Genomic DNA, 19,301 nt, shown 5'->3' on the forward strand with positions numbered 1-19,301 from the left:
AATTCACCAGACCAGGCCACCATCTTCCATTGCTAATGGTCCAGTTGTTATGCTCACATGCCCATTGTAGGCAGTTTTGGAAGTGGACAGGGGTCAGCATGGGGACCATAACTGGTCTGCTGCTACGCAGCCCCATGTGCAACAAGCTGCGGTGCACTGTGGTCACCTTTTTATCAGAACCATCATTAGCGATTTCAGCAATTTGAGCTACAGTAGCACGTCTGTGCCCTTTCGTCTGTACCAGCAGCTCGCCTTTGCCCTTTTCCATGCATCAATGAGCCTTGGGCACCCATGACCGTTTTGCCAGCTCACCACTTTTCCTTCCTTGGACCACCTTTCATAGGTACAGTCCACAGCAGACCGAGAACACCCCACAAGAGCTGCAGTTTTGGAGATGCTCTGACCCAGTCATCTAGCCATCACAATTTGCGCCTTGTCAAAGCCGCTCAGATACTTACGCTTTCCCATTTTTTTCTGCTTCAAACACATCAAATGTGAGGGGGAAATGTTCACTTGTTCCCTAACATAGCCCACCCATTGACAAGTGCCACGATAACAAGATTATCGGTGTTTTTCACTTCACCTGTCTGTGGTTATAATGTTATGCTGCCTGGTGTATCTTCTCCATTCAAACCACACTTCTTTTATGTATTCTGCTAAATCTTTTTTGTACACTTTTTATTGTAAGTACAGTTTTTTTCTAAGGCACCAGCATATTCCAGTGCTGTAATAATGAGGAAAAACTATAAATTAACAGTAACGTTGAAATCGACTATATACAAAATTAACAATAACACAAACAAATAAAATACATGCTGGTACAGAAGGAGAAGGGGAGCCTAACCCATGGTCGCCTTTGACATGAGGCAAAAAGGGATGCTGTCCTGGGCCCTCCTCACACTATGGTAAGAAAAGGCTGAGGGTCCATAGGGGGAGCTTGCTCTGGGCCCTATTATGTTGAAAAGCTGCCCTCCTTGCTCTTGTGAGCTTACATCATGTACTGCTATATATTAGTTACACCATATCCATTTCACTTTTTCTATTATTCACAAATCTTACATCCCTTAGACCAGTGCTCCTGAACCCTCTTCTCAAGGTACACCTAACAGTCCAGGATTTAGGTATTACTCAGGTGTGTTTAAGGTGTTGCAACATTAAAACATACCTGAGAAATACCTAAATTCTGGACTGTTAGGTGAACCTTGAGGCCAGGGTTGAGGAACACTGCTTAAGACTTGCATAGGGTATTATGCTAACCCACTCAAGGTTAATGTGTAGCAATGTCTCTGATAACCTGCGTTCTTTTTCATAATAACATATAGTGGTTCTTACACTTTCTCTGTTAACAGGAGAGAGTGTGATGGAACTCTGTCAGTAGAACACCGGCAGATATGTGCCTGATGTCTACAGATGGGGTTACTTGTGTTTGGAAGTTCATTAGAAGCACTCCAATACCACAAGTAACTTAATAATGGATTTACTGACACTTCTCGGCACTTACATGGTCTCCTGACAATGCCTTTGTGTGGCACCCCTACACTCCAGGCTTTCATTTCTTGAGTAAGAGGAGAAGGTGGGGGGGAGGGGAGCAGTAAGTGGATCAGTCGGTAATGGAGGTAGATGACACACCACGCCGGCCAATCTTTATTGTAATTACTTGTGAAATCTTGTTATCTAATAAGGGAAATCGTTTCTCATCGCTTCCTTGCTCATGGTTCCCTAAGGAAGGGTAAAGACCAGAACATAGTGTGTGAGGAGGAAAGGGATAGAAGCTAAGAAAAAAAATAAAGGAAAATGAGAGAGACCTAAAGATTGGTGACAGAGAGCTGAGATTCATCTGTGAGATTGGAAACTGAGGAAAAGGGGACATCACCAGAAAATTAAGATGAGATAAGGCAGAAATGAAGCAAAACATATAACCATATGACAGGAGTCCAACAATTTGAAATGGCAATGCAGTGAAAATTTAGAGCAGCATTCAGAATGGCATGAGTAAAGCCAAAATGGGATTTTTCCATTGGTTAAAAATGAACAGCGATAAATGGGAAGTAATTTCCAAACTTTTGGGCATCTTTATAACCCTAAATAATTGGGGACACCAACCTCCCAAAAATGGCATAGTCTGGTCTATAAGGATGTCTGTGGACTATGTGTATGGCTAACAGCAAACAGGAGTATGTTGATTGGTCACTAACTAGTTAGGCTCACACTCTGTCACATGATGATATTTAAGCAAATAACAGAACGCAAGAGCACCTTGTATATAGATAGAGTATAGATACCTTTATCCAGCATGACACTCCCCAAATTCTCTGTCCATTTATTTATATATTGCCCACATTGTAAAATGTAAATTGTGGGGCATGTTCCTTGATCTCCAGGAATTCTACATTACTCCATAGGGATCCTACACAGTGGGAACCACACATCCCATGTACATAGGATGGGAGTGTTCTAAAAAATGAGCGGCCAGAATACATTTCTAAATGGGCAAAAATAAAATCCTGTCAAACTAACTTAATTTAGTTTTTTAACTGGGTAGCTATAATAATAATAATGTGGTGTTGATATATATCTAGATTTCTGTAATGTATTCAATGCTGTCCTCCATTAAAAGATTAATTTGCAGTGTTTGGATGTTAAAATCCTAGGGCAGAATATAACATTGGGAATACTGTTCTATCAGTGACAACAGAAGAGAGGGATGTTTTTAATTTATTTAATTTGTTCTGGTGACTTAAAGGTAAGCAGAAAAGAAATAAAGCTTTGGAAAAAGCAAGCAGGGTGCTGGGTTGTACAGCTAGAAGCATTAGTAGCAGGAAGAGGGAAGAGCCCTGCTCAGACCTCACCTAGAGTATTGTGTACAGCTCTGAAGACACCATCTCCAGAATGATATTGACACATTGGAGAGAGTTCAGAAGAGGGCTACACAAATGGTAAATGGTTTGCGGGATACAAATGATAAGGAAAGACTAAGGGATCTTTATATGTACAGCTTGGAGGAACAAGAGAGAAGGGAGATGCAATAAAATAATAAAGTACAGGAGGCAAGCTTATTTGAAAGTAGGAGTGATGGTCATAGTCTGAGACTAAAGGGTCAGAGGTTTACATGTAATGTAAGGAGGTTCCCAGCTGAAGTGGTGGAGCCTAATACAATGAGGTAATTTAAACATGCATGGGATAGACATAAAGCTATTCTCATTATGGGGCCAGACCAAGGACTGATAGGGGTTTGTATCCCTTACATCAGGAAAACGGGCAGACTAGATGGGCTGTATGGTTCTTTTCTGCGTCACATTCTATCGTTCTAAATCCCTATTTAATTATCATATGGACCTCCCTGTACACTTCTGACCTTATTATGGATTCAATGCATGGTTCTCACATTCCCAGAATATCTCTTCATTCAGTCATGAGGCCCCTTCTCGTCTTTATATGAATCAATAACCCATCCTTGCTCCTTTTCCAAGTTACACACTTTTTCTCTTTGGTTTCTCACCCATCATGGAATCTCTCTTTTTGTTGGACCTCTTCACTTTCACTACTGTATCTGTTCTCTTAACAACACTCTCTTCCTGCTTCAACACCCTTCTCCCGCTGCCGACTCAGTGTGAAATCCACTCTTCTTGCCCTTATAAAACCTTTTGCTACCCCAATTATTTTTTGTCTCCTCTCCATGCTCCAGAACATATATTGGGCATTGGGCTGAGAACACTTAACTATCAATGCTTTATTTAACTTTCAATTCCATGGTCAAGAGAAGGGGAAATTTCTGTATCAGCTCCCAGGAGCAGGTTCTGTCCCCTCGCTCTGTGACTGAGGTTGTTGGTCTTGTAATGCTGGGCTGTCAGTTGCAGGGCTTCTATCTTTATACGGTGTTTCATGAGAGGTGCTGAGAGACTGAGATGTTGCAGAGGATTGCGGGGAGCTGACTGTGGTTAATGTAGAAGGATTTGGCTCCTGTGCCTTCCAAATCTGCATGGTGAAAGGACAGGTTAAGAAGACTAATCTTTGCATATCATCTCAGTATCAAGCTTTTGTAATTGCACGTACGCATACCTTTCCATAAATCTTGGATATGTATAATCACTTTTCATGTGCTTATATTGAATACACAAAGTATGCAAGACACATACTAGATTTGGGGGTTAAGCCAATGCTAGCTTCAATAGAGAAAGGTTCACCTCTTGGATAGTACTGTAAAAAGTATATTTAAATCAGTACTTGGAACCCAAGTCAGCCATTCCTGCAGATACATTTGCCAGAATCACACTATAGAAAATTCACAGTGAATTCAAGGAATTGAAAACACACTACTCCTGCTTCAGGGAATGAATTAATGCCATTAACACCACAAAACCAACAGGTAGGTCTAACCCCTACACATTATACTCACATAGATACATGCATTATGCATATTGTACTGTACAGTCATGGCCAAAAGTTTTCAGAAATACACAGAAATATTAATTTTCACAAAGTCTGCTGCCTCAGTTTAGATGATGGCAATTGGCAAATACTCCAAAATGTTATGAAGAGTGATCAGATGAATTGCAATCAATTTAAATATAACTGAATTCACTTAACTCAGCCAAGGGAGTGGACTCACTCACAAAAAGAACACAGCTATAAATAAAGAATGGTACCAACACATCCTTCAAAAGCAACTTCTCCCAACCATCCAAGAACAGTTTGGTGACGAACAATGCCTTTTCCAGCACGATGGAGCACCTTGCCATAAGGCAAAAGTCATAACTAAGTGACTCGGGGAAAAAAACATTGACATTTTGGGTCCATGGCCAGGAAACTCCCGAGACCTTAATCCCATTGAAAACTTGTGGTCAATCCTCAAGAGGCGGGTGGACAAACAAAAACCCACAAATTCTGACAAACTCCAAGCATTGATTATGCAAGAATGGGCTGCCATCAGTCTGGATGTGGCCCAGAAGTTAATTGACGGCATTCCAGGGCGGATTGCAGAGGTCTTCAAAAAGAAGGGTGTAATTTAATTGTCAATAAAAGCCTTTGACACTTATGAAATGCTTGTAATTTTACTTCAGTATACCATAGTAACATCTGACAAAAATATCTAAGAACACTGAGGCAGCAAACTTTGTGAAGACCAATACTTGTGTCACGGAAGTTGATGGCGCTATATAAAACAATAAATAATAATAATAATTCTTTTGGCCACGACTGTGCACACATAGCAGACTTTCCTCTAGCATTACATATTCTTTGATACTCATGGCTTTCCAGATTTTGTGATTTTACCCACTTAGCAACCTGACAGCAAGGTTTCCTTTTATTTTTTTTACCAGTATATTTTCTTCTTATTTAATTATTGTACAGAAAAAATACATCCCTTCTGGTATAAAGACAGATTCTGATACAAATACGGAGGGAACCAAAAAATTACCTAAAGTGATAGATTCCCTTCTGTGAATGCACACATCCTAGATAATGTACTTTATTTTACGTGTATGTGTGCTCTTTTAAATAAATAGGCCAGGGGTGGACAAAGGTGGAAACCCTGGGGCATAAGTGAGAGTGTTTTTTTCTTTTAAATAAAATCATAAAAATGGGTTGACTCATTTATTAATGTTTAGATTATCTTCATCATCAGTCTGTATGTTCTGACAGCATTTATTTTGTTACCTCATCGTATTTCCGGATGCTGTACATATGGTCCTTGTTCATGAAAGTCAACAATATCCAGTCACAGAGCACAGATCCCTGGAAAAGGTTAAGCAGGTTAATGACCAATGTATCTCATTAACTCGGTAACATGCATGATGCAGCTTGTTTACATAACTGTAATAGCCTACGACCCTAATTGTAGATTGTACTGCACGAAAGAGGATTGTGATGCAAAAGAGTTAATAGTGTGATGCAAGCATGTAAGGGTTAATTGTTGAGGAAAGGGTTAATGTGATGTTTTTCAGCTATTCTCTGGCCAAAAGTATAACAGGAGCTTTAAACCAAAGTGATTTACTACAGAATGATATCATGTAGAAGGGTCTATAGTGTAGTTAAACATGGCTAACATTGTCCATGAACCTAGAATGTTGGGTTGTTGACAGGATATGGAGAACAGTAAGAGGATCCAATTCTGGTTAATAAATACCGTAGGTTTATAAATACATAGACCGATGAATATATGGACACTTTTTGTATTGCTAAATGATATAAAACGTGGGACATTTCCAGCAATGATGAGACCCGGCCACAGATCAGTGCATGGTGCCTGGCATTAGCTTTGCAGCTCGTATCACACACTGAAGCAGTATATCGCTTTGAGGCAAGGGCATAACTAGAAACCACAGGGCCCTGGTGCGAAAATTGACATCATGCGACCCCGATACACTCCTGTCTCCCCGTGCTGGTTCAAAATAGTTCAGGATGGGCCCTTCTGACCTGGAGCGGTGCGGTCCAGGTCAGAATGGCCTTTTCTAAACTATTTTAAACCGGTACAAGGAGACAGGAACAAGGGGTCGCAGGGGATCCCTGTAGTTATGCCAGTGCAGGAAGGGATGTAAGCATAATCTAATTCAGTCCTATGATTATTATCCATGTATTTTAATTTGGTTAATAAACTATATGCATGATTTCATCCACTGAGTAAAAGTGTCATCTCTGCATCCTCACATCTGTTAGCCCCTGCCTTTCCATGCAGAGGTATTCAGTCCTGGGTTAAAACATAGATGAACTCCAACTGGGAGTTGCAAAGCCCCTATTGCTAAAGTGTGCAACCCTGTAGAAGATAGATTCCACACAAACTCCAAAATAATATTCCATGGTAAATATTGATCATACAGAACATACTAATACTATATTAAGATAATTAATATGTGTGTAATATACACACTTACATAAAATGTGAATAGTGAAACATGGCTTTGAGCGGGTGGAAATTCAGGCCCAAAGGTGATACTAGGCCTGATCATTTCTGATGACCACTTTGCCATGTAATAGCAGCTTGACCTGTAGCGAGCTGATCTTGTAAGACATTACTCAATAGGAAGAGTCTCAATTTTGTATATTAACATAGCGTACTTACTACACCAACAGATGTCAGGGCTGTGGCCAAGTTAATGATGGTCGGAATGAGACTGAATTTTCCAGCCTGAAAGAGTGAAGACACCGATTAGAGTAAATAATGCATATGCCTAGCCCTCTTACCATGTAACCAATTCCTTATTGGCTGTTTAAAGGAATACTCTAAACAGGTCAGTAAAACCCAGCACTAAAAATGTTACATATTAAAAAAATACTCGTTTTATCTGTTTGTACATAAAATATTATGCTTCTATTGGGTTGGTGCACTAAGATTCTTTCCGGGACATGTATACATTTCACAAATTGCTACCCAACATATCTAAAGTTCTTCCTTGCAATATATGTGATATATGTACTGTTTTACACTTTATATTTGCTGGCTAGAAGAGTGCGTGAAAGTGTCCATACAGGCGTGTGCAGTCCTGTGTTAAAACATAGACGATCTACAACTTTCTATGGCTGACTAAAAATGGTAGGAGCTGCAGATCACCCGTAGCTAAAGTTCCTCAGGTTGTGCAACCATGTAGAACATATGTTACATGAGCCACTGTTGTTAGCCTTTATAGAACACTGAAAGAAAACACACAAACAATGCTTTGCTGTTACTGGTTTATATAGGCTGTGCTAGTGTCAGAATCTTTGATGTAAATAAGTTTTACTTCATTCAGAGGGTGGTAAATAAGGGGACATTAAAACATTGAGGCTCAAGGTGACAAAAAGAAACTTCAACACTTTTCAAAACAAAGCTCTCTGTTACTTGCTACTTTGTATCTATTTTCTGAGGAAAAAAATCTAAGAGTAGGCACAAGTGAAAGCAAAAGCAGGGCCGGCCCTACTTTATAAACATACTAGCCAAGTGCCTAAGCTTTAGAGGGCACCACCATAAGAATACCTCAGATGTTGGAAGCTTTCCTCCTACATTAAGTTAGCTAAGACACAGCATAATATGCCACACATCTTACGACCTGACCTTTCCTTTAAGCATCAAAGTGGGGGCTTAAGTGTGGGAAAAAAAGAGTCTATAATGGAAAAATTTAGAGTTTCAAAATTAAAGGCATCAAGCAGAATGTGTCAGTTTAATGCAGGCAGGATTAGAGTCTGCTGTTAGTTTATATCCTGAATATAGATTGTTATCCCAAAGATTGTTTGTTGATACTGCTGAAGTCAGAAGACAGACAAGATATTTGCGGTACCGTCTGCGAAGCTTTCAGTGGCCTGTCATCAGCTAGGCACAAATGACTACCTATTTCCCACAAACAGTTTTGTAAATGTTTGCACCTACCTGTCCATGCACAATTACGTCAATGCGGATGCCATAGACCTTAATGAGGGTGCGAGACTCTGTGCCATTCCTATTATAATATTTAGCATACCTGAAAGAGAGGAGAAAGTAAGTTTGAAGGATACAGAAACGATCATGTAGAACAGAGAGGAGTAACAGGGAGATGATGTCAAAGAACCTGAACTAGATCAATTCTTGGCTGAAACATCAATGCGTTTCTATATCCCATTTGTGAACCTGGTTCGAGTCTGGTGCCGAAACCAATATGCCAATAGTATTATCAAACCAATTTATCACAACCCTTTCTTCCTGGCACAGATGTGACACCAACCTACTGTACCATAAGGGAAATCCTTAAGAGTAGTGGGAAAATTTCAAAGCCCAGTAATTGTAATGATAGTGCTATGGTCTAAAATTGGAGTTGATACTTAAAGTGATTTTATGAAAATTGCTCGTCTTTAAACACAATATTACTGAAATGATTACATTTGTTTATAAGGTGCCAGTGCTGTACTGTTTAAGAGTCTGTAAAGCTATTACTTGGCCTGCAAGCTATTCGAAAGATAACATTCCAGAGCACATTAAGTAGATGGTTTCTTGTTGCCAGAGCTCACTCTGCACCAAAGCAGTGTGAAATATTACATCATTTATTATTACAGAAGTGCAGGAGAGGTTTCTCAGTCATCCATTATCCTTCAGTATTTAATGCCATTTGTGGATGTATTTGTCTATAATAATATCTGTTATGATGTTGGATTTGACATTATTCATGAAGCAAAAGCGTATGTTTTAATTTAGCGGTTCATTAATTATAATTTTGGACTAATACACCCAAACATTTAAGCTTGTGTGTCTCTGTGGAGATCAGCACAGTAGTCGCCCGCCTTACAGTTAGAAGGTTAAAAGCTGCCGTATAACACTGGTACATTAGCACGGTGTCCTTCATGTTTTACTCTCCATTTAATGATATCTCAAATTATTGAGATATTGGTTTATTGGTTATTTTCTCACAACTGCAATCCCTGCTTGAATACAAGTTACTTTATCCAGAATACCTTCTAACATGTTATGGTATCTATATTGCTAGAACCATGGTTGTTATTGGTTATTAGGGTTAATGTTTGAGGAGTTTGAAAGATGAGGCAATTTACATGTTCCATTTTTTAAATCATTTCTGCCCATGGATATATATATCCAATAAATTCTGTATGATTTCAATTACTCAATTTTTTTCTTAAAAGGTTATATATATACATATACTCATACTTGGGAACTTCTGGGCTCAGGCTACCCGGAGCCTTCCCTTGCGGGACACGGCCAGGACTGCACACTGACGTTGGTGGTTGGTCCCGCAGACGGTTGGCGGTCCCACCGATGTCGGCGGCATTACTGACGGCAGGGGGAAACACCCCCATTTAAAGGAAAAATGGCGAGGATTCGGGTCTTGACCCGGAGAACCAGAGGAGCAGCGCTCACCCGTCAAACCCGGAGAGTTCCCAGGTATGCGATATACTCATGCCATGCAAATTCACAAAAGGTGACAGCAAAACAAACACTGACCTGTAGTTGTAGCCGGATGACAGTTTGTTCTGCAGGTCAAGACGCCGGAAAGAATATTGTGGACGGCATTTTGAGGGGTGTAAATCCAGATTGCAATTCCAATTAATAATCACCCCGATAATTCCACCCTGCGCAAGTAAATAGACAGGATTGTCAAACCAATATTTTCTAGGGAAGTACGTAGCTACAAGCAGATTATATCGTGCCATTTTTTTCTTTTACTGATCCATATAATGAAATATAACCTGCTTCCATTCTCCCTTAGATCTGCAACATTTCTGAGTGAAACACTCTGCAGTCTTACATGTGCCTGCCCATTTTTGTTTCATGACACATTAGGCTGGAGCATCATTGACACTGATCCGTTGCTAGAAAAGGATGCTTTGGGAATATGAATGCAGCTCTAAAATTTGAATGTATGTGTTTATAACATGACATGGTTGATTTTATTTAGTTAATAGACCTTTGGTATTCTCATGTAGAAATATTTGGTACAAACTACAGAGATTCAGAGTTCCCTCATTGATAGAAAAGTTTGTTGGTGTTGATGCAAGAAAGCATTCCAAAATGTATAACGCTACCAACATTCAAGCAGTGGTATTAAAACTTCTCAATGTTGAATATAGCACCTGCGGTTTGCCAGACATAACAGGACAAATCTGCGCCAATAAGTTCCACCTTTGACTCATCTATTCATAGAATGATGTCCCAAAAGTCTCAAGGAAAATGCAGGTCTTGTATGGTAAACTCTAAACGAGCATTAACATTCTTCTTAGAAAGCAGACTTTCAGATTTGCTACTCTGCCACAGATCCCTTGTTTGCCCACTGTTCTTATGATGGTGGAGTCATAAACATTCACTTGCTGAAATGGGAGAGGCTGAATATCTGAATGATGTTCTATGGCTCTTTGTGACTTCTTAAATGACTTCAAGTCTTGTTCTTTGAAAGCTTTTAGCAGGATGAACAATTTAGAAAAAATTAACTGTCCCTACATTTGGTCAAGTGTGTTGGGGAGTCCAAGAGCCTTAGAAGTGGCTGGGTACCCCAGTCCACAAAGATATACATCAACAAATGCTGGGCAGAGCTGGCTTAAATAAGCAAATTGTTTACCAAGGTCTTCAGACACCTGGTCACAATGGTCCCATTCATTGGGGGGTTGAGTTTATTTGGGGGCACTAATGTTTTCATACCTGAAGACTGTGGGTTTGATTACCTAGCACATGAAAAAAATGAAACAAGTACCAAGTTTGGTGTCATTTGTTCTCTCATCAAATTACTAAAACACCAAGAAGATGTGAAAAACATTCAACAAATCAGAGAGGTGCAAATATTTTTTTACCACATAGCTGTATTTTCCTTTACTTATACATTTAGGTTTAAGATTTGTTGTAGTTAATAAGACAAATTACTTCATACAATATTATAATAGATGTGTCTATATAACCTGACCTTATATGCCAGCTCAGTGAAGTTTGCCCCAGCCTCACTCACAATGAACCCCACAGTAAAAATGGGACATAAAGGTGAGTTGATGGGATGATAAGTGCAGTTCCTCAGGAAGCTCTGACCCTCTATGTTGCCCCTGAAGTTGAGAAACGAGCATGGGATGAGCATGATAGAACAGGATATTTTTCCAAGTCCAAAAGCATTAGTACAAGCAAATTAATTATAATTCAGAAAAAACAGTACCCAAATCATAATGGACTATAATAAGAATTATAACTGACATAAATCCTATTTAGTTATTAGTTATTTAGCCATTTATGATTGAAAAGATTAAGATTGTAAAAACAAAGTTTCACTTGCAGAGGGTCTTGCAACGTCAAATGCATAACAACATGTAGCTGTAGTTTTGCTAAACGAATAGTTTTGCAAAGATTTGTAGTTCACAATCAAACGGGCCCAGAATACACCGATCAGCCATAACATTATGATCACTGACCACTGGTGAAGTGGATAACAATTATAATCTTGTAAATGCTTGTTCTGATAGAAAGGTACATCGCAGTTTGTAGCGTATGGGGCTGCGTAGCCGCAGAACAGACCCCTGTCCACTGCCGAAAGTGCATACAATGGGCAAGTGAGCATAAGAATTGGACCACAGAGCAATGGAAGAAGGTGGCCTGGTCTGATGAATCACAGTTTCTTTTACATCACATGGATGGCCGGGTGCGTGTACATCGTTTTCCAGGAGAACACATGGCACCAGGATCCATCTATAGAGGCCCTGCCTCGCAACTTACAGGACTTAGATGATCTGTTGCTAATGTCTTGGTGCCAGATACCACAGCACATTTTCAGAGGTCTAGTGGAGTCCATGCCTCTAGGGGTCAGGGCTGTTTTGGAAGCAAAAGGGGGACCTACATAATATTAGGCAGGTGGCCATAATGTTATGGCTGATCAGTGTATGTCATTATTTTATCCCAGCCTCAATGAGGCTTCCAAGCGCAACCTTTGCTGAGCAGTTTCCGGAACACTCTTTGAGGGTTTGCTACCCGAGCTGTAGCTGAGTAATGGTCAGAAGTGTGGTGATAAAGAAATTAAAGGAAAAAAGAGTAGAGCAAAAAAGGAGAAACAAAAGATATTCGAGAGAAGGGAAGAGCATAAAATAGAGAAAAAAAAGAGCAAAACAGGTGAGAAAAAAGAGAAGAGGAGAGAGAAGAAAATGGCCCCAGCAATGTTATCAGAAAAAAAATACCAATTACAACTTAAAAGAGAACTAAAACATGCTAATTATTTTAGTGCCACAGTAAATGTCAGGCAAACTCTTCTTTTAGAACAGAATCAGCACTGACTGTTGCCTCAGTCTACAAATCTCCAGCACAAAGACGCTTCAATACTATAAGTCAACCTTCCTCGTGTGCATCAGTGCAAGCATACACAGCAAGTCAAGTATTTTCCCTACTCACAGAGGGAAGCAACGGCCCTTGTGAAAGTCTGAGAGCGGCACCAGGAAATCTGCATTTCAGGTAAGGAGGTGGGGTAGGGTGTATAAATCAGTATGCGTGATTGAGGGAATGAATGAGTATCGGTGAATGAGGGAATGAACGAGTATCTGTATCGTATATGAATGAGTGAATGAACATTTGTGAATAAGTAAATGAATTAATATGTGTATGATAGCATGGATGTGTGAGTGGGGAGCATGACACAGGGAGGCTGTTTGAGGCTAGGATGGCAAGTCTTATGCTTCAAATCTGGGCGTTGGGCAGGTCCTGCTTTCAATCTGGGGGCCATGGCTGACATGATACTAAATAGGGGCAATATGCAAGGGTATGGGGGCATTGATTCACAAGGGGGTGCTGGCTGGGGCCATCACATAAATCAATACTGGGTGGTGGGATAAATATACAATGTGGGGCTAGCTGGGGCAATATGCAAGGGTGATCACATCGGCCATGTTTTCACATAACTTGTACATATTGCTGACAAGCCCACATAAAATGCTGCCCTGCAGTATAGGGGATGTATAGACCCATTGAAAGAAACCAATTAGTCAGATATACATACCCCATACTGCAGGTCAGTATTTTATCTGGGCTGGTGGCATCAATACACAAGGGGGGCAACTGGGGTCATTACATAATTATTATGTATATCTGACTAATTGGTAATCAATACTAAAACGACGGGCAGGCTGGGGGCATAAACACACATAGAGCTGGCTGGGGGCGATACACAAGGGGGTGAAAACACAAAAGGGGGGGTCAACGACAAAGCAGTGTGGAAAATCCTTTTTTCTTTTTAACCTTAGCGCGTCCAGATGTGGCTGCCTGTGTGGCAGATCCTGTCCTGATGTGTGTTTGGGTGTTAGTATGGCAAAGCCTGTCCTGGTGTGTGTGTTTTGGTGTCAGTGTGGCAGAGCCTGTCCTGGTTTGTGTATTCGGTCATCCTGGCACTTTACTTACTGTAGAAATGAAATGAACTATTTAATTTTTACTTATCCAGGGATAAAACACCCTCCTGAATTTGTAGTCACTTCAGAGGAAAAAAACTTTCTAGGCCTAAAAATCAGTGAGATCAGTGAGATTTTGTGTTATTTACTCTATTTCAATCTGTATATTTTATTGAAAATGATTAGTGGCACTAAATTGTGTAAGTAGTTTTTTTTTATCTCATGGACAAAATGTGAGAAATAACGGATATAACATACAATCACTTCATAAGCACATACCAAATACACTGCATATATAGTTTGAAGAAAATATGCTTTGAAAATAGTTGTTTACCCTTTGCCAAATACATTTTTTAAATCTGCTCACCTTATCATAAGGGCAACAATCAGCTGTTTTCACTGCTGCCCAGTGACCCCCTAAGAAATTAGGTCTCACATGGCTACCAGCCCTGAATTTCCCAGGGCACAAAGATATTAATCTGATGTTGATTTAAAATATCTATTTGGAAAATGAAAATGAAATGAAAGACAAAGTGAAAAATCTTACTTGGAAAAACCAAACTGAGGAAAGTGAATGACATTCTTGATTAAGATTGTGAAGTTTGGCACAAATTCGTGCAAGGACTCACTATGAAGAGATGAACAGAGAGAGCATTTTTAGAACAGGAGACAAATACCAAAGAAAAATAGCAAAGAGGGTTATGTTCTACTATCTGAGATTCAGTTTACCAGTTTATTTTTCAGGTAAGAAAACCCAGCACAAAGTGATAGAAGTAATGGTATTGACAGAACAAGAAAGGATAGGTTTATTATCCTTAAATCAGTAGAATATTCTTACTGACACATTTTAGAACTGCAGGAGAACCTCAGTTGAGACACCCTTTCATTACATGAAACGTTAAGTTGGTGAAATGCTTAGTGAATTAATTATACAGCGCTGCATAATATGGTGAGGTTACATAAATCAATAAATAATAAACATTAGAATGAGAGGAGCAATACAAAGGGAATGAAATAGGAGCAAGAATGTTAAAAAGCTATGAAAATGAGTGGGAATGAAAATGAGCAACTTGGATATTGGAGTATAGGGGAAGTGAGGTAACATGACATATAGAGGTATTAGAAGTATGGAGGTACAGAAACAAGATAAATACAGAAAAGATAATGTGGCCATAGCCGAAATGAGAAGGAGGCAAGGTCAGATGGGATGGAATAAATCTCCCCAGTGATGAAGAAATACAGATATGTCAGCTTGTGTGCATTTAGGTAAAGGTCAATGCTTTCAGATAAAAGAAAAATAAATGAAATGAAAGAGGTATTGACATATTATATATAGATAATATGATTAGATTTGTTAAGACTAATAGGTTTTCAGAGTATCGTCATTCTTAGATGTAATAGGAGGAGGCAAAGTTGGTTGTCAGTAAAGAGATTGCACAGCTCACCTATTGCACACTTGAGGATTGTACCGTAAATTCAAAGATACATTTGCAAAGACCCACCCACAATATGTTAGAAATTGTACTTCTTTAGGTTTGGATATTAAGAATAATGCATGCCCAACCAAGATAAAAATGTGATTGTAAATTAGGATATGATATAGTTTGAGTAGATCATCAGAATACATGCTAATATTATGATCTGTATATAAGGTGCAAGGAAACATACATTGGCCTTTTTTACGTTATTATAAGGACTACGCAGCTGCTACCCTTTAGTCTGTGCTTCTGACCTGGCCACGCTTTCATCTTCCAGGGGACACCATGCGAAGATCTCACAGGTTCTTAGTGATCCTTTGCCAGCCAGGATACAGCTCCCTGTCTGCTGCCCTGTGAAAATTACATAGCACTTTTATTTAGAGTTGACCAATGGCTGGTATTCAAACTGGCTACTGATGAAACGGCCAATTGGTCGGATGACATAAAAAAGCTTATTTATAGTTTTTACAACTGTCCCGTAAATGATTTTATTTTTGTTTTTTACAGGTAAATTATACCTGAATTGTTTTAAGTCAATAGAAATAACAGTGTTTACAAAAATAAATAATTAGTTTTCATCTAACAAAATATGCATTACTGATGATGTTCCCTCAAAGTGTGATGGTAGGTTCCCTTCCTATGTTATTGCAAATGTCAGCTTGTGTTTCCTCTCCTGATTACTAGTATTACTGTACTTACTTAGTCATACCAAGTTTTAATACAGGTCAACATAAAACATGTAAAAAGCTGTTTTGACAGCTTTATTAATAAACACAAGTAGAATTTTATTTTTCAACATTTTTCCTGATTCCTGATAAATGCATGAATAGCACCAGTTGTGCACCCAGTCCCTGTTATAAATCACATTTACCCCCTATGTCTGCAGTGATGTCCATCACATTCATCCTGACCTCCTATCCATGCTATATGCACTCTTACAGGCATACTGCATTTCTCCCGCTCTGCCATGTGTGGCCCCTGTGTTAACATGGTTACTGGTCATGGGTACGAATACCACAATTGTAAAAATTAAAAAGAAAAAGAAAACTTTTTATAGTGCGGCGGCAGATGCCTTTAAGCAGAAGATGCCTAATGCAATATCTTTAATAAATAACTGGTTAGTACAGTTGATTTTGACTGCTATGTTCATAATGATGGCAAATGATCCCTGAGTTGTCTTGTTAATAATCTATGTGCATATTTTTAATGTAAATATATATAGTAACTCACCATTACCAAGTATATGCATCCCTCCCTTTATACAGTCCTCATCAGAAATGCATTGAGCTTCAGGTACATTCCTACTCTGAAAGAGACCATTAAAGGAAGGAGAAGAAAAGAAAAATGGAGAGAGAGAGATGGAAAGACGGATATAACAAGAATAAAGGGAGATTGACCAGAGTAATTCCAGCGACAGAGAGGTGTTATCACAGAGACAGACAGATATATCATACAACGATCTGTGTAGTAATAGCCCCACTGAATAATGACACATAACAGTCTCCTCACCTCAGCACAGGTCCTCAAAGTCTGTAGTTTGGTGCTTTCTGTCCTGGTGATAATAGTGAAAATGCTGCCCCCCTAATTTACAGAATAAAAAGCAGAAATATTTATGCTACCTTGTTTAGTTAATAGAACATTCTGAACTCTCTACTCCCAAAACTCCAATGGCTGTTAATTCCATTATTCATTGTCACTCCCCTAACACCTCATGCCAAAAATAATGTCTTTTTTACTACCATACTCCCCTCCACCAATCCTTGAAATTACTCAACTCATTCACAACATTCTAATTACCCCTCTTAAATCACTCACATACACTTCTGTGCCAAGCCCTTTTTTCTCCTTTTGACATTTCCCGGTCCATTTCATCACCTTGCTGCCTTACCTCAGGAGGCTTCACATATTCAGCTACATCCCAAATCCTCCTTAGGCCTCTGAGAGCTTTGGATACAGAGACCCCTTTGACTTTAGTAATGACGGCACTTTCAGGTCCAGTCTCCCGTGCCTGATATCCCTTCTGAACCACAAACACATACCTACAAAAAACAGAACAGGACAGAACTAGCATGCAAATTCTATACAAGGGGATACTTCGCAAAGTCACTGTGTCAAATAGTCCTTTTCAACATGTGCCCTGTTGTCCTTCCTGCGCCCCTTACTTCAGTAGTACCCATTCATGACAAACTAACCCATTTTATCTCTTTTCCTACCTGCACCAAGCTCCCACCAGCCTCTTTGTAATGCCAACAACACAGTGCTCTCACCAGTCTTTATAACTCGGCTCATGCATGGTTGCCCTGACCTATCTCAGATTAAGTCTCTGAAATCTTATCTCAAACCATATTCATCTTAGTCAATGTCTCCTATGTGTCCCAAATCACTCCCTGTTCATTGTCATACATTGTGGTACTCTCTCATTGCTATACAATTCTCCTACATATAGGCCCTCACCCACCAGCTATCTGTTCACATACCTGTTTTCTGCTCATCATCCTATGTCCAGGTTTTTGCCCGCTCGAAGTTGCTTCATTTTCTTAGACCCTAATTAAATTAATATATTCTGTCCATGTTCTGCTCATTCCAAATCTTCCCTGTCTTTCTCACATTTTACTCTTCCCTTAATGCAATTTACTCATCTATGTAGTCTGCTACCAACTCTCCACCCTTGGCTATTCACTTACCATACAAAGTACACAATTATGAGTAGCTGCAGCAGCCTGTAAATGGTCCCCAGTTGACGGTTCTTCACCACAATGACCTTGGGTGTCTCGTACGCCCACAATTCGCCAATCCATGCCAAGGTGTGTGTAGTGCACCCTGTCATATGGCTCCTTTCCTTTGTCACAGTTTGGCACTCCTTCGGGGAACAGCTACAGGGCTGAAAATTCTTATACTGGGTTATACCGGTAGAGAAGAAATAGCCCCAATATGTCCAGCTCCACTTGATGTTTGTGCATTGTCTGCTAGCTCCTCCTGGAGATGTCTATAAAGTAATTAGTGCTGATCTAGAATGATGGGAGGGTGAAGAAGGGAAGAAGCAGGGCACAGGACATTCAAGTCTTTGTAGGTGGGAAATGATGATACTCAGCTGTCCTCTAGTGGAGAGAGAGAGAAGAATTTCCTTTGCACTTAACTGCATTTCACTGATACATGAATGTACTGTTTTAATTAACTTTTTCACTGTAACATAAAAAAGGTTTTCTAGTGATGGAAATGCATTTTGCTCACACATGTACACATATATGGCTAACTTACCAATAATAATCACAAGTACTAGCAATTTCCACATACCTCCAACTGCTCCATACTTACTCCAGTAAATCAGTATAGTTTATCATAAAATCACATACATTATATAAATTGTCCCAACAATCTTTATATTACCCCTCATTGTAACACATTTTATATTTCCATCCACTTTCTGCCTACAACCTTATTAGACCTCTTGTCCCCAACAACCTCCCCAGCAATGGTGTACTATTGCTAATGCATGGCGGACTCGGAATCCCCAAATATGCATTTGCCCTTTTCCCTACCCTCCATTTATTTTCTGTGCAAGAGATGTGTTGGACCAAATGCATTTGCTGACACACAGTTTACTTATCAGTGTCAGGGAGGGAGTCTGTTGAAACCCCCTGTGCCCATGCTTGGAAAGTGCTCTTGTTGATTTCAGTAAGAGTGATTTCCTGCCACTGTTTGGCTGCTTCAAGCAACCAATTAGTGAAGAGAACTGTTGCACCACAGAGAATTTGGTTATGATGTCAAATCTAAAACTGGGCGCTTTTGTCCACATAGTCGAGAAGAGGAACCGAAGAGATAGGAGAAGGTATACTTCTTGCTTTTCCCTTGACCACCTGTCTCGACCAGCCGTATTCTTTAGGACTAATTTAAGGCAGTGATTGTAAAATTCATAGATAAATATTAGGTTCCTCTTTGAAATCAAACAATGTTTTCTTATATGCATGCACAGATTTTAACTTCAATTTACAGAAAAACACACATGGTACTTCCCAGAAAAGTCTT

At 39.6% G+C, this 19,301-nt stretch overlaps 1 protein-coding gene across 1 annotated transcript; it reads right to left on the reverse strand.

Annotated features, from left to right (window-relative positions):
* Nucleotides 1-3,777: 3,777 nt before the first annotated feature.
* Nucleotides 3,778-18,102, reverse strand: P2RX2 (purinergic receptor P2X 2). Its single transcript, XM_089502467.1, has 12 exons — nt 17,960-18,102; nt 17,164-17,314; nt 16,785-16,856; nt 16,506-16,581; nt 15,530-15,626; nt 14,345-14,425; nt 11,352-11,484; nt 9,902-10,029; nt 8,342-8,432; nt 7,061-7,126; nt 5,659-5,736; nt 3,778-3,975 (listed from the first exon to the last, which is right to left on the reverse strand). Exons 1-12 carry the CDS (start codon nt 18,100-18,102, stop codon nt 3,778-3,780), a joined length of 1,314 nt encoding a protein of 437 aa, XP_089358593.1.
* Between the last annotated feature and the right edge of the window lie 1,199 nt (nt 18,103-19,301).

This window comes from Sceloporus occidentalis, unplaced genomic scaffold (assembly GCF_023333645.1).
Source record: "Sceloporus occidentalis isolate IW3139 unplaced genomic scaffold, rSceOcc1.0.p SCAF_204, whole genome shotgun sequence".
In the NCBI taxonomy this organism is placed as follows: domain Eukaryota; kingdom Metazoa; phylum Chordata; class Lepidosauria; order Squamata; family Phrynosomatidae; genus Sceloporus; species Sceloporus occidentalis.

Excerpts from the sequence above, each read along its gene's own strand:
- P2RX2 (XM_089502467.1), bottom strand. The coding sequence starts at position 18,102 with ATGACAGGGTGCACTACACACACCTTGGCATGGATTGGCGAATTGTGG. Across the intron at positions 7,127-8,341 it reads ACGTAATTGTGCATGGACAG|GCTGGAAAATTCAGTCTCAT; the intron begins GTAGGTGCAAAC and ends TCACTCTTTCAG. Across the intron at positions 5,737-7,060 it reads CCCTGACATCTGTTGGTGTA|GGATCTGTGCTCTGTGACTG; the intron begins GTAAGTACGCTA and ends AACCTTTTCCAG.